The sequence below is a fragment of the Hypanus sabinus genome, chromosome 12 (genome assembly GCF_030144855.1).
Source record: "Hypanus sabinus isolate sHypSab1 chromosome 12, sHypSab1.hap1, whole genome shotgun sequence".
Classification (NCBI taxonomy): Eukaryota; Metazoa; Chordata; class Chondrichthyes; order Myliobatiformes; family Dasyatidae; genus Hypanus; species Hypanus sabinus.
Window position 1 is genome coordinate 50,126,154 of NC_082717.1, and position 15,194 is coordinate 50,141,347.

The window sequence follows — 15,194 nt, forward strand, 5'->3', positions numbered from 1 at the left end:
GATAACAGAGGAGGAAATGGACTGACATGTCAGAAAGAGAATGTGAAGTAAAATTAAAATAGGTGGTCATTGGGAAATCCCACATTTTGGGGTGGACAGACTTAAGGTGCTTGATGAAGCGGTTGCCTAATCTGTGTTGGGTCTCTCCAATACAGAGGAAGTCATACTGGGCACACCTGATTTACGTGATAACCCCAACAGACTTGCAGTTGAAATGTCACCTCACCTGGAAGGATTATTTGGATCCTTGAATGGAGCTGAGGGAGGAGGTGAATGGGCAGGTGTAGCACTGTCCCACTTACAGGGAAAAGTACCAGGAAACAGACAAGTGGACAAGGGACACACACAAAATGCTGGTGGAATGCAACGGGCCAGGCAGCATCTATAGGAAGAAGCACAGTTGATGTTTCAGGCCAAGACCCTTGTTCAGGACAGTTACATTGAGAGTGATGCCTGCGGAAAGTGGAGAGTGGGTGGGAGAGGGGAGGGCTGCGGTTCTGATGTGCTTAGTGGATCCAGTTGAAGATGGCCAAAGTTACAGAGAATGCGCTGGAGTGGAGGCTCATGGGATGGTAAGAAGGACAAAGGGAACTCTATCACTGTATAGCAGTGGGCAAACGGGATGAGGGTATATACATGGGTAATGGAGAACACCCTGGTGAAACAGCATTGATGGTAGAGGGAGGGAAACCTTGTTCTATGAAGAAGGAGAACATCTCAGATATTCTGGAATAGAAAACCTCATCCTGAGAACTGATGCCAAGGAGACATGGAATAGTCCTTATTCCAAGCCGACACAGGAACACACCCTAAAGCATTCTGTGTTACACCAATGTCTCATTGGTGCAACTTAGAGTAATTTCTATGCTTTGCATTGTATTGCTACCACAAAACAACTGCTTTCATATCAAAGGTCAGGGATAATAAACCTATTTCTGATACTTCTTTCCATTCTCCAAGACCCAAATGCATTACTGTACTCTTGTAACTACTGTCTAGATACAGAAATGACTGAAAATCGTGAGTCAGCCATCCACTGATAATAGTCTAGACTTTGGAGTTTAAAAGCACTTTAATTTTTCCAAAATTAATATCAATAAATTGTTATTTTGTCCCAGTGCAGTTTTACAGGACAAATATGTTAATGATCCTTGTCTTATTTAAAAGCAGTTCTCAATTTGGCCATATAGTTAAATTAATGAGTATTTTTTTCTGATTAAACCAGATCTTTGGGCAAGCTATTAGTCAACCATAGAATCTATATTTCCAACATAGCATTTTTAATTATGTAATTTAATTATTCCAAGTAATTTCAAACAGATTGCGACTGTCACTTGCTGAATTGCCAAAAAGAAACCCTTCATTTATTTCATATAGGTTCTAAATGGATAGATGAGCATCTAGTGGCATGTAACCCTTTCTTACATCAGTACTATTGTGGGATCATGTCGACACTAACTTTAGTCATTTTGTGCCCTTTCTTTACCTTGTAATTTCCTAATGCAACTGTGCATTGGTGTTTCTTTATGACAATATAATTTATTTGACTAATAACCATGTCTCCTTGGAATGCTTCTTTTGAAATGGGCAATTGAGAATGCAAATGCCTTGTCTTTTAATGTCTTTTGAATAGAGAATGGGCTTGACACAGCTTCACTAACAGCTGTTAATCATACTTAAAGCTAGAGCCATTTTATCACATACTTTATCTATTTAAAGTGCATATCTATTTAGATTAACGGATAGCCTATTAGTAAAAAAATGCAGCTTAATATTGCACATTGCTGACAGAACAGCAAAGGATATTCAGACAATCATTAATGTAACAAAATAAAATCAGATAGAAATGCAATCCAGAGAATAATTCTGAAGGTAAATATAATAAAATTACTCCTTCAGAACAATCAAGGTTAACATATTTTATTTAAAAATGTTAATTATTATCATATAAACTTTACCATTTACTCAACTTGGAAAATGTGAAAACCTTTGACTTGCGGTGTTTATTCAGTTTAGACAGATATGATAAATGTCAAGTTTTAATAGATAAAAGAACTTTGACAACCTCAGTCAAATTTAGTCAACATGTCCAAAGCTCAAAGGTGTTGCCATTTCAAGAGTGTCAGCTATGAATGGATACATTCTGAATTCATGGAAACTCACACTTCTGCATTGGACTCAATCACTTTCAAACAGACTTTTCAGTTGTCAAAGGTTGTACATTTTTTGCCAGAGTACATTTGAACTTCAAAACCCATGAAGCTAATAGCAGTTTACCATTTGTGAGCCAATTTAAATTTAGTATCTGTGGTTTTAGTGATTTTCCTTTCTGAAGCTATAACCTACATATATTTTTTATTCAATAGTTATCATAGACTGCTCAATGTACAGAGACATCTTAATAAAATATTTCCTCCAAATTTCACTACTCTCCATTTTGGGTGTTTTAAACAAATATTTTCTATTCAGAACTGCCCTCCAAGTTCTGCCTTTCTACCTCACCTTCTTCCATAAAAAATAAAAGTGATGAATGAAAATCTAATGAGATATGACAGAATATAAGTGTAAATACAGTCAGCCCTCCTTATCCACGGGGGGGGGGGGGGGGGATTGATTCTGGGACCACCTGCAGACAACAAAAAATGTGGATACTCAAGTCCCTTATTTAACTTGTCTCAGTGCAGTGGACTTTAGGACTTGGCAGAGCTCTGAATCTGCAGTGTTTCTGTTCCATTGACGGAAAACAATCACGATTGAAAATAAAGCAGAAATAATAACGCGATCAGAAAGAGGTGAAATGCCATTGGAAAAGCGTTAGACTACAGTCGTTCAATGATCAGAACAATTTTAAAGGATAAAGTGAGAATAATGGAGCATGTGAAAATCCCTGCCCCGATGAAAGCTACTAAGCAACCCAGGGGTTTAGTTATTGAAATACATACTGTGCTGTCTTTACGACAGTTATTTAGTTTATAATATTTTCGCTTAGTGATTCATTCAATAGTATTTTCTAGTTAGAATTAGAAGTGTTTAAAGTATATTCATTGCATGTAAAATATATCGGCATGCGATGACGTCACATCCGGTTTCGCCGCGTCTTGTGGGAAAACACCGGTTTGAAATTAGCGCGAGGGTGGGGGCTTTCCACGAGGCTCACCTGAGCACAAGCAGTTTTGCAGGCATGAGAAATCACAGTGAGAGCAACGCTGTAAGTTAATAGATAATCGATATATTGAACTAAGATGTTAATGCTGATCCTGTTAGAGGTAACGACGGTAGATAATGTTTATGCTTTCGTTAGTTAAAGAGTCGCGGATAGTTTGCATGGAAGTGTATTTAAAGTAGTCAATGGAGCAGGTAAACTCTCCCTGTATACTGCACCTTAGTGTAATGTAGTTATAGTCACCTTTGCAAGTATTTACACTTGAAATGTGATATTAAGGAAGGAACAAATACTGTATCAATCTTGTATTGTTTTATCAACAGTTTTCACCATATGTTAATGTGAAGAGTGAACAGTAAATGGTTAATCTTACTGCGATCTGGTTCTTATTAACTGTGGTTTATCCGGACGTTAAATTCGGCGTTTCGTTACACCCGAAGGAGAACGTTACAGTGAAAAAGCGGCGTTATCAGGTGTTCCAAGTGCTGCAATGTCAGCTCGATCCGGGATCAAGTCGATGGCGCCCAGCGACAAGGGCAGTAGAACGACATCAAGTAAGTCCGCACAGGCAAGAGCCAAGGCAGAAGCCGCCAAGGTGCTACTGCATTACGCCAAACAAGAAGCAGTTTTGAAAATGAAACTGGCCACCAGAGAAGCCGAAAAGGCTGCCAGAGAAGCCGAAAGGGCCGCCAGAAAGGCAGAAGCCGCCAAGGTGCTACTGCGTTACGCCAGACAAGAAGCAGTTTTGAAAATGAAACTGGCCACAAAAGAAGCCGAAATCCAGAAAGAAAGGGCCGCCAGAGAAGCCGAAAGGGCCGCCAGACAAAGAGAAGAGGCTGCCAGAGAAGCCGAAATCCAGAAAGAAAGGGCCGCCAGACAAAGAGAAGAGGCTGCCAGAGAAGCCGAAGAGGCTGCCAGAGAAGCCGAAATCCAGAAAGAAAGGGCCGCCAGACAAAGAGAAGAGGCCGCCAGAGAAGCCGAAACCCAGTTGGAAATGGCAAAAATATCGACAGAGTTGCAAGTGCTGCAGCGAGAAAGAGAAGGAAAAGCTGCCATGGCGGAAGCAGAGTACATAGAAGAAGCTGAAGGGTCGCGTGATCTGACCGCAGTAAGATCTACTTTAGAAAGGACCAGACTGGAACGCACAAGCGACTATGTACAATCTCAAATAGACAGGCAGGCTCGTCTCCCCTCTCCATACGTATTCGATAACTTCCCCAGCTACGAGGAACCTCAGAGAGTCACAATTGCATCACATCCATACGAGGAAGGAAATTTACCCTCACGGCTCCGTGATGAAGTCAAGAATGAAAGAACCGACAACGCTCCTTCACCCCCACAACAGGACGGCGGGGAGGGAGAGGTTCACTCCAGGACAACAATTGTCGGCTCGAACTGTACAGAAGTTTGCGGTCAAACTCAGTCAAGCCGTTCTTGTTCCGAGATCTGCCTCACTGAGGTGTACCCTAAAGAAGCACAACAAGACATTACCAAGCGTAAAGTAACCGACGAGACGCTAGGTCAGTCAGTTTTCGTTCAAACCGAGGACGGAAACAAACTTGCACAATCAGCTCAAGATACCATTTCTTTAAAACCCAAAGACACCAAGGTCTTCAGAGATGAAGCAAATAATGGGGTTGCCCCATTGCCTATCAGAGAACCATGCCAGCGCTCACCAGATAACAAAGAGCAGGCAGTCAAACAGTTCACGTCCTTACGGAAAACCCGGAAAAGGAAACCTGAGATGCAGCAACACACCCTATTGGCCCACGAGGTACTGTGCACCCTAATGGCAGAGGTCACAGCCATTATAAACGCACAATCATTCCTACCTGTGTCTTCTGACCCAGAAAACCCCATTATACTTTCGCCATCAACGCTCCTTATGCAGAAGGCAGGAGCACCTCCTCCACCAGGAGACTTTTCAGACAAGGATTTGTACACAAAGCAATGGAGACAAGTCCAGGCTCTGGCAAATCAGTTCTGGCCTCGCTGGAGACAAAAATATCTACCTTTGTTGCAACTGAGACGAAAGTGGACAGAACCCCGCAGGAATCTTCAAGTTGGAGACTTAGTCCTGCTCAGGGACAAGCAAATCGCTCGCAACAGCTGGCCAACGGCCAGAATCACTGCTACATTCCCTAGCGAGGATGGACATGTCAGGAAGATCGAATTGAAGACTACCGACCAAGGCGATGTGAAAATTTACCAAGGGCCAGTTACAGAAGTTATTCTACTTCTACCCAATGACTGATTAAGAGACTAAGTTTTGTACTCTGCTCATTGTGACCTTACGAAGGTCAAGCGGGGAGTGTGCTGTCTTTACGACAGTTATTTAGTTTATAATATTTTCGCTTAGTGATTCATTCAATAGTATTTTCTAGTTAGAATTAGAAGTGTTTAAAGTATATTCATTGCATGTAAAATATATCGGCATGCGATGACGTCACATCCGGTTTCGCCGCGTCTTGTGGGAAAACACCGGTTTGAAATTAGCGCGAGGGTGGGGGCTTTCCACGAGGCTCACCTGAGCACAAGCAGTTTTGCAGGCATGAGAAATCACAGTGAGAGCAACGCTGTAAGTTAATAGATAATCGATATATTGAACTAAGATGTTAATGCTGATCCTGTTAGAGGTAACGACGGTAGATAATGTTTATGCTTTCGTTAGTTAAAGAGTCGCGGATAGTTTGCATGGAAGTGTATTTAAAGTAGTCAATGGAGCAGGTAAACTCTCCCTGTATACTGCACCTTAGTGTAATGTAGTTATAGTCACCTTTGCAAGTATTTACACTTGAAATGTGATATTAAGGAAGGAACAAATACTGTATCAATCTTGTATTGTTTTATCAACAGTTTTCACCATATGTTAATGTGAAGAGTGAACAGTAAATGGTTAATCTTACTGCGATCTGGTTCTTATTAACTGTGGTTTATCCGGACGTTAAATTCGGCGTTTCGTTACACCCGAAGAAGAACGTTACACATACATTTCTTAAGCATTTTGTATTGTTACGAACCCCGTAACTGGGTCACTTACCAGCAAAGATAGAGAGGTCCGTTGAAGTCTGATGGTACTACTTTTAACAGTATTTATTGATAAAGGGGCACAAAAATAAGATCAATGCAAACATACAGATAATACTAAATCTAAAAGTGCGGGTATAATAATAATCAATAAGAAATAGCTCTATCGTTGTCTAGATGATAATGTATTGTCCGATGGAAATATAAAAGTCACTGTTAGTTCATTCAAGCTGCAGCGTTTTGGGTTTGAGAGAGAGACAGGTTAAACTTGCCCAGTTCTTTTATGATGCTAATCCTTTGAGTCTTTTGGGAGTTGGTTTCCCCGTTGTTAGCTAAAAGCCGTTTTTCTGTGGTAAGGGCACCGGTTTCCGGGGCACATGGGAACCGAACGTACGTGGCCTCCCCGTCGGCTTCTGCTATTACGGGATCACTAGCGTTTCTTCTGGTGCGTCTGAGAGGCTGTTCCCACAGACCCTCTTTTATCCTGACTCACAGGGTCTCAGATATCAATCAGGTTGGGGGTGATGCAATCCCTCCCTCAACCAGCCCACTTTGCCTGAGGGCTTCCACGTAGCACAGTATTGTAATACACAAGTTCGTCTTCAAGAGACAATGGCCGTGTCCCGTAGCTTTATATCGCCGGGGGAACGAGACATTCCGCACGTCTCTCTCTCTCTCGTTTCCTGGGTCTCCTGACCCAAATCAATAGTGATCTTGCGATTCTCACAAAGGAGGGGGCTACCCCGCACCCTTTGGCCCCTCAGAGCTGTGGTACATGCATAACAGTATCCATAGAAAGGTAAAATACATACTATCTACTAAGACAAACGTTTGACTAGCTGACTCTAAATACCAAATGTACCTGTTCTGAATTACTTAGTAAGAGAACTTCAGTTTTTTTTTCCAATCCCGATCCACCCTAACCTATGCACATCCTCCCATATGCTTTAAATCATCTCTTGGTTACTTATAATACTTAATACAATGTAAATTCTATGTAAATAGTTGTTATACTGTATTGTCAAGGGAATAATGACAAGAAAAAAAGGTCTGTACATGCTCAAACAACAAGTGCTGGAGAGAAAACTTCCAGGTTTTCCCAAACTGCGTTTGGTTGAATCCGTGCATACGCTCCTGCTGATAAGGAGGGCCGACTGTTCATGCACTCTCCTTCTTAGCGCTAGATGTGCCCAACATAGCCAACTGAGGTCTAAGGATGGGGATGAATTCGGAGATAGAATAGCAAGCAACACCCATTCGAAAAAAAACTTCAAAGATCTCCTCAACAGCAACTCCATATTGGTCAAGAACAGTAGGACTGCATCTCACTGGCTTTTACATGGACCAGCCTTGTTACCACTCATGACCAACAAGAAGCTGCAAAGACAATATCCCAACTTATAAATAACTCAGCTTCAAGAATGGTGTAGAGCTTCCTACAAAAATCCATATTCCCATTATTCAAGTCTGGTTAAGGAGTTTTTACCTGGGGAAACCTTGAAGATATCAATCTTCAAAAAAGGAGATACTTGAATATTGTAATTACAAAGGAATCTCCTTGCTGTCTATTGCAGGACAGGTGGTTGCTTCCAGAATTCCAATATGGATGTTGTACATTTGGATACATAATGATTATCACTGAATGCTGTCGCCAAGAAAAAGTAGAGATCTGAATGTTACTGAAGCCTATGCCTCCATTAATTGGAAGGAGATGTGGAACACTAAAATTCAGCTCCCAATGAAACGTACATCTGTAAACTTGAAACATGGAAGTATTTTTGTCTTGGCTATGGGAAGAATAAGATCTGAGGATTAATTTAAAAGATTCAAGTTGTTACATATCTGTATTGTGGACTTACAGTTCTGAACAAAATTACCTTTGAGGTAAGACAGAATGCTCTCTTGCCTGCCATTGACTTGGTAAATTGTTGGACAAGGGAGAATGGACAATATTTTAACATTGTCGCAACAACAGCATCTTGTTACTCTTTTAATACAACTTTGCTCATTGGAGGTTGATGTTGAAATTTAAATATTGAATTCTGCTTGATTTTTGTAAGTTATAAAATAGGTCACTTCATGAAGTAATCCCATTGGAGCTAATTTACAAAGGCAGTAGCTGACAGGAGAGAAATCTGTCTTCTCTCATCACTGACTTCTTGCTGGAAGGTAATTCTTTCCTAAAACGGCAGCCATGAAATGCAACAATTTATGATTCTCTTCCATCACTACATCTGGTAACCATCTGAGAAGGTATTACATGCATTTAGTAAGGGAACTTATATGTCACCCTCAGCGGCAGCTTACTTGGTCAAAGCAGAGGATATATTACCATTCTGGATGTGGACCAATCTTCATTAACACCAACATCTTGATCTCCTAGCCCATGACTTTGTGGAACATGCTGAGGGAATGTTGCAGCAAGTGCCAGGTAAGCCTATCTCCAACGCAAGAGTCCAACTACCTACAATATTTTTAACAGCATTACTATGAGTGAGTCCTTGACCAAAATATCTCATGGGTCATCACTGATGAGAACTTCAGGTAAATTAACATAAATCTTGATACTGTGACTGAAGACCATATCAGAGGCTTAGTACCCTATAATAATGGATTCACCCGCAGAGAGTTCGAAGACTTTCCACCATCAAAAAGCTCAACACCAATCAAGACACAGTAGAACAGCTGACTGGCACACTACCCACAATCCTAAACATGCACAGCAAGTTCATTATGACTGCATCAAACAAATGCAGTGCAGTTATATAGCAGTCTGTGAATCCATATCTCCACAACTATAAAGGACAAGTACACATCTTGCATGGGAACTGCAAAGTCCTCCAAATAACCCTTATCCTCACCTGGAAAATATGTCACCATCTTTTCATTGTCAAAGCAACCAGATCCTCAAACTCTTTGCGCAGGAACATTGTACATACTTACAATGGAAATCTGCTTCCAGAACGTGCTCATGGGGAATTAGGGAAATGCAATAAATGCTGCATCCCTCAGATGGTAAATAGGTAAGTACATACTGATATTGCTGTCAGTTTATGTGCTAAAACTGTGCTATGTGCACTTGTCTGTTTTGGTGCGAAGAAGAAAATAAAGTAACAGCAATCATAATTCTATACAGCACAAAAGGCAACCATTTGGAGTTTATACAACCTCTCAGAGCACTTCTAACAGCCCTATTCCCCCACTTATTCCTCTGTAACCTACTATTCTTCCTCAAATAGAGTCACCAAATCATTGAAAACTTCAGCACAGAAACAAGCCCTGTGACCCATCTAGTCAGTGTTGAACCACTCATCTGCCTACTCCCATCAACCTGCCCCCAGACCATTGCTCTCCATACACTTCCCATCCATATATTGTACCAAACCACATTTCTCTTAGGTATTGAAATCAACCCATAAACAAATCCATGTTGACTATCCCTAGTCAGTCCCTGTCTATCTAAATACTTACAGTATATCCGGTCCCTTAGAATATCTTCCAATTACTTTCCCATTCCTCATGTCAGGCTCACCGGCCTATAATTTGCAGGCTTATTCTTAGAGTCTTTCTTAAGCAACGGAAGAACATTAACAATCCTCCAATCTTCTGGCACCTCACCTGTGGCTAAGGATGTTTTAAATATCTCTTCTAGTTCCCCTGCAAAGCTCCATCAACCTCCCACATGGTCCAAGGGAACACACCATGTCAGGCTCTGGAGATTTCTCCAATCTAATTTGCCTCATGATAGCAACACCTCCTCCTCTGTAATCTGTATAGGGTCCATGATCCCATTACTGCTTTGCTTCACTTCTATAGACTCTGTGTCCATCTCCTGAGTAAGTACAGATGCAAGAAATCTATTTACGATCTCCCCAATCTCTCATGGCTATATGTATAGATTACCATCTGATCTTCCAGAGGACCAATTTCATCTCTTGCTGTCCTTTTGTTCTATGTGTATCTGCAGAAGGCCTTCAAATTCTTACACTCAAGTACTCATTTGTTCCTATAACTGCTATACACTTCCTTCCTTTGTGTAATCTGGGTCTCAAATCTCTCAAATGTCAAGGTTCTCTAAACCTGTGATTCTTGCCTTTTATTCTGACAGGAACAAAGAAACTCTTTCTCTTTTGAAGGCTTCCTCCTTACCAAGTGCACCTTTGCTAGAAAACAACCTGCCTCAATACACACTTGTTGGATCCTTTCTGATACCATCTCCAATTTAGAATCTCAACCTGAGGACCAGACCTATTATTTTCCATAATTACCTTGAAACTAATGACATTATAATCACTAGATGCAAAGATTTCTCATACACAAACTTTGGTCACCTGCCTTGTCTCACTCTCTCTAGTTGGGACTTTGATACACAGATTAAGGAAACTTCCCTGAATACAGTTGACAAGCTCTTTTGCATCCAGCCCTTTTAAGGTCTGGGATTCCTCATCAATATGTGGCAAGTTAAAATCACCTACCATCACAACCTTTTGTTTCTTGCAACAGTCTGCTATCTCTCCACAAATCTGCTCTTCTAAATCCCGCAGACTGTTGGGTGGTCTATAATATAACCCCATTAAGGTGATCATACCTTTCCTATTCCTCAGTTCTATCCATAAATGAGTTAGCCAGTCTGTTCAGTCTGAGCACTGCCATGATATATTCTCTGTTTAGTAATGCCACCCCTCCTCCTTAAATCACTCCTGCTCTATCACATCTAAAACAATGAATTCCTGGAATACTGAGTAACAAGTCCTGCCCTCCTGCAACAAAATCTCACTATGTCTAAAATCTCATAATTGTACCCACTGATCCAAGCCCTACGCACATCTGCCTTTCTTACAATACTCCTAGCATTGAAATATATGCAGCTCATAACATTAGACCTTGCACGCTTGACCTTTTGATTCCTGACTTTGTATGTAGGCTTAACAGCATCTTTCTCCACAACCACTTTACTATCTATTCCGGTGATCGCCCTGCAACTCCAGTTTATCCCCAACCCTACTCCTGTATAGCACTAATGAATCTTCCCACTAGGATATTAGACCTCTCCAGTTCTGAGACTAACTATTCCTTCTGTGCAGGTCCCACCTTCCCTGCAAGGGAGTCGAGCAATCCAAAAATCTGATGCCCTCCCTCCTGCACCATCTCCTTAGCCACATGTTAAGTTGTATGATCTTCCTATTTCTTGGGAGGAGGAGCAAGGAAAGATGGCACCAGCGGATTCTGATGACCCAGGTGATTTCTCCCAGTTTGTCCACGAAACAGTTTGTTTCTCTTCATTTGATGTCTTCCTTTTCCTTTCTAGGTAGTTGTGATTATATTATAGTTCGTGATCAGCAGTTCAAACCATGGTTCTTCGCAAGCACTGGATCTTCAGACCAACTGTGCAGTCTAGCACTTTACTATCTCCAGGAACAGCCAAGAAGATGTGTGCCCTCAGGGCTGGGAGGTCAGCAGTCAGGGAGTGGCACGATGGGTAACTCAGTTTCTCACCAACTTCAGCAATTGAGGCATCGTGGGAGACTGAAGCATTGAGACGCAGACGCAGTGTGTTTGCTAATCAGTGGCTGCTGTCGGAAGATGGCATATATAAACATGAATGTGTGTGAGAGAAAGAGAGAGAGAGAGCGCGAGAGGAAGAGAGAGGGGGAGGGGGAGGGACTGACTGTTGATCCGTGAGATGGAGGTACTTGGGAAAGCAATGCAGAAGATTGAAACAGTGAGTTGTTGCTCATCACTCCTGTTGTTGCAAGAGCAATCTCTGTCCCTTTCACTAGAAAGGGAGCTTGTCTGGGATAATGAAGTGCTGGCTCGTGAATTGTACATTGATTGACTCAGATTAAATGGACTCTTTTGTGATCCTGCTGCAGTTTGCATGGTGGGGGGAGAGTGGGGTGTGGTTTGGTGCTTCTGCTGGCGCAGGAAGGGGTGGGGGGGGTCAATGCCTTTGATGCTGCTTCTGCGAAGGTGGGGGTGATTCAGGCTTTGATTGTTCTATGGGATCATCAGTTACCTGTGTCCTACACCTTGGGTGACCATATTTCCTGAACATGCTGTTTATCAACCCCGCCTTCCAAATGATCATCCAGTTCCAGTTCCAACTCTAACTCCTTAAACGCTGTCCATTAGACTCTTGAGGTCTCACTGCCTTTCCACATGCCACAAAAGGAGCATTCCACTCTCCTGCCTGGTATCCTCACTGTTCTAAATGCGACCTATGCCTCTTCTCGCCAAAGCCTCGATGAGCCTCAAATCCACCCCCGCCTAAAATTACACCACTCACACAATGGCTGCGTCATTTATATCTTTTTATTTGGTATTGCCAAGTGCTTAATTATTCACAATCCAAAGTCTTCTTCGGAACTGTGGTGCACAAAATATGCTGGCTGCTGCCATTTGCCTTTTTTAAACTCTCTCTCCCTCTGCAGAATCCAATGTCTCCTTTGGCATATGAAATGTGTCGACCGCCCTGCTTGCTTCTCTTAAACCCTCTCTTCCTCTTTGCAAACCAATATCCTCTCAGGAACTGTGGTGTGCAAAATGCCCATCAGTTCCCCTGTTTGCTCTTGCCACCCATCTACAATATGGGTAATTTACAGTTGCCAATCAAGCATCTTGGGATATGGGAGAAAACTGAAGCCCCATGGAAAACCTATGTGGCCAAAGGGAGAAAGTAGAAATTCCTGTAAATAACACAAACTGCTGGCAGAACTCAGCAGACCAGACAGCATCTATGGGACTTGTGTACATGATCGACAAAAGAGGACCGTAATGAAGTAGCAAATCTGGAATGTGAATGTCTTGATATCCCGGACACCACAGGTAATACCAGGCCCCAGTAAAATAACAATGAGGCGGGGTCCCTCTCAGAGTAAGGCCAACTTCGGTTTTTCATAACCATCACCAAAACACGTACTGCATTTCATAAGATAAGCATTGCCTATGCTTGGCAGTCATACAGACAAAAGATATAATCTGATCTAGAGAAATGCACCACAAGTACAATCAGTAAATACAGTCAAACTTTTGGTAAATCACAGAGAGCCAGAAATATTTCACACAGGCAAGAAAGTTATCAGTGCAAGAGAATGCCTAGGCCATTTCCAGTAAAATTAAGTTAAACTTATGCACTATTATTATTTTTTATGAACCCCAGCTAATAGCAATACCTTGATATCAAACCATGGATCTGGAGTATTTGCCAAATCCTGCAAAACAGACTCCTTAAAAGAATCAATTTTCTACATTCCGCTGTTACATTTTTCTAGGTATGAATTTTGTGAAACAACATTAAATAACCCAAAAATCCGTACAACCTTAAAATTAGCAATAAGATATGATGTGTTTCTTTCCAGTATCAGTTGAAAAGACTGCAAATAAAATATTTTTTCAGTGAATAATGCTTTGAATTTTGATTCTCATTTGCTTGATAAGAGCTTAATTCTAGTACTTGTGACCATGATTGTACTTTAGCTTAGTTCTATATTTCAAAATAATGCCACATGGAATTGTGATTAATGAACAATTCATTTCTTTCATGCCTCCCATTCAACCCCAGAGTCAAACAGACCATTGGCTCTAAATGCAATTTTCAATTCTGTCTTGTTCGATGGGTTCCCTCGTCATGATATTTGAATGATTGGGCCTCTGAACTAACTCTTGCAGGTCACAGATTTACTGACTGCTACTGTTAATACTTATCCTCAACTGGTGTGTCATGCACATTCGAGTACTGGCAAACTTTAGGCAAAATCAAAGCTATTCTTCATCATGCTTGCAATAAAGGTCCACAGGTTCAGTAGACTTTTAGATATATAACATGCCAATTATTCATTGAAGCCTCATCTTTTTATGCTGTTAATTAGATTCCTTGTATCTCCCTCACTTTTCTAAAAATGTTATGGAGGATATTAAACATATTACTTCACCTTGCCTTACTAATTAACATTCAAATATCATCTGCTTTTGTGCTGTCTAAAAGATAATTGTGAAGTCTCTGTGCTATATTTATTGACATAAGGTAATGCTGATTGCATGAGTAAACATGCAATGGCCTGCTGAGTTCCTCCAGGATTTTGTGTGAGTTGCTTGGATTTCCAACATCTGCAGATATTCTCTTGTTTGTGACAAGTATGTCTTGGTGGAAGTTTTATTATTTTCTGGATTGCTTATCCAGGAAAAGTTCTAGAGAAATAGGTTTGTTGAGGAGATGCGCAGAAATGGTCAATGACATTATTTTTTAAGGTTCTTTGATTATTTAATAAAGTCAGCTTGAAGTTTCTTGGTTTAGTGTGGGAAATGTTATACTAAATATACTAGCATCAAATTTTGAATACTGGAATAAAATCACTCATGATAAAAACATCTTTTTCTCTGCTCAGGCACAGATGCTCTATGTTTTTGTAATTACAGGTTGTATGAACAGAGTAAATTATGTAAAATATAAAGGAAAATTATTAGTAGGTAAAAATGTGAACGGATGCACCATTCTTTAATGTTGAATACTTTAAATATGCATTTTTGTATTGCTGAAGAGTATGGAAACATTTGAATAATGAATGGTAGCTGTATCCTGATTATGCTTCTGTTCGCAACAGAGTGTTTTCATGAGCAACCTACCAACTCATTTGTCAGTATAATTCTAGAAATTATGCAATGACCACTGATTTCTTCTTATAATTTTTATAATAGCTTCTGTTGTTATTTTCTAAACTAGTCAACAGTAGTTGTACCATAAATCATAAATGAATGTAAATTCCAATCCATTGGAATAGCATTTATTTATCTTGGAAAATAAGAATAGTAAATGGCTATTCAGACCTTTAAACCTGTTCTGCTATTCAATTAGTTTGCAGCTGATTTTTATCCAGCTCTTTTTCTTGATATCTTTAATAATCTTACATAGGAAAAATAAACTCAACTTTGAAATATAATTCTTTTATCCCTGGGATTTATTTTATTTATTTAGTGATTCAGTGCGGAGTAGGCCCTTCTGGCCCTT

General features: G+C 40.7%; 1 protein-coding gene across 12 annotated transcripts in view; it reads right to left on the minus strand.

Annotated features, from left to right (window-relative positions):
• Positions 1–15,194, minus strand: part of nrxn1a (neurexin 1a) — a 1,527,797-nt gene that overhangs the window by 52,782 nt on the left and 1,459,821 nt on the right. For 7 of the 12 annotated variants that reach the window (XM_059985919.1, XM_059985918.1, XM_059985915.1 and 4 more), the window contains one exon: positions 7,020–7,025. The exons of the other annotated variants lie outside the window; for them this stretch is intronic. In XM_059985919.1, coding sequence (XP_059841902.1) covers positions 7,020–7,025 — 6 coding nt within the window. The remainder of the gene's footprint in view (positions 1–7,019; positions 7,026–15,194) is intronic. 12 annotated transcript variants of the gene reach the window in all.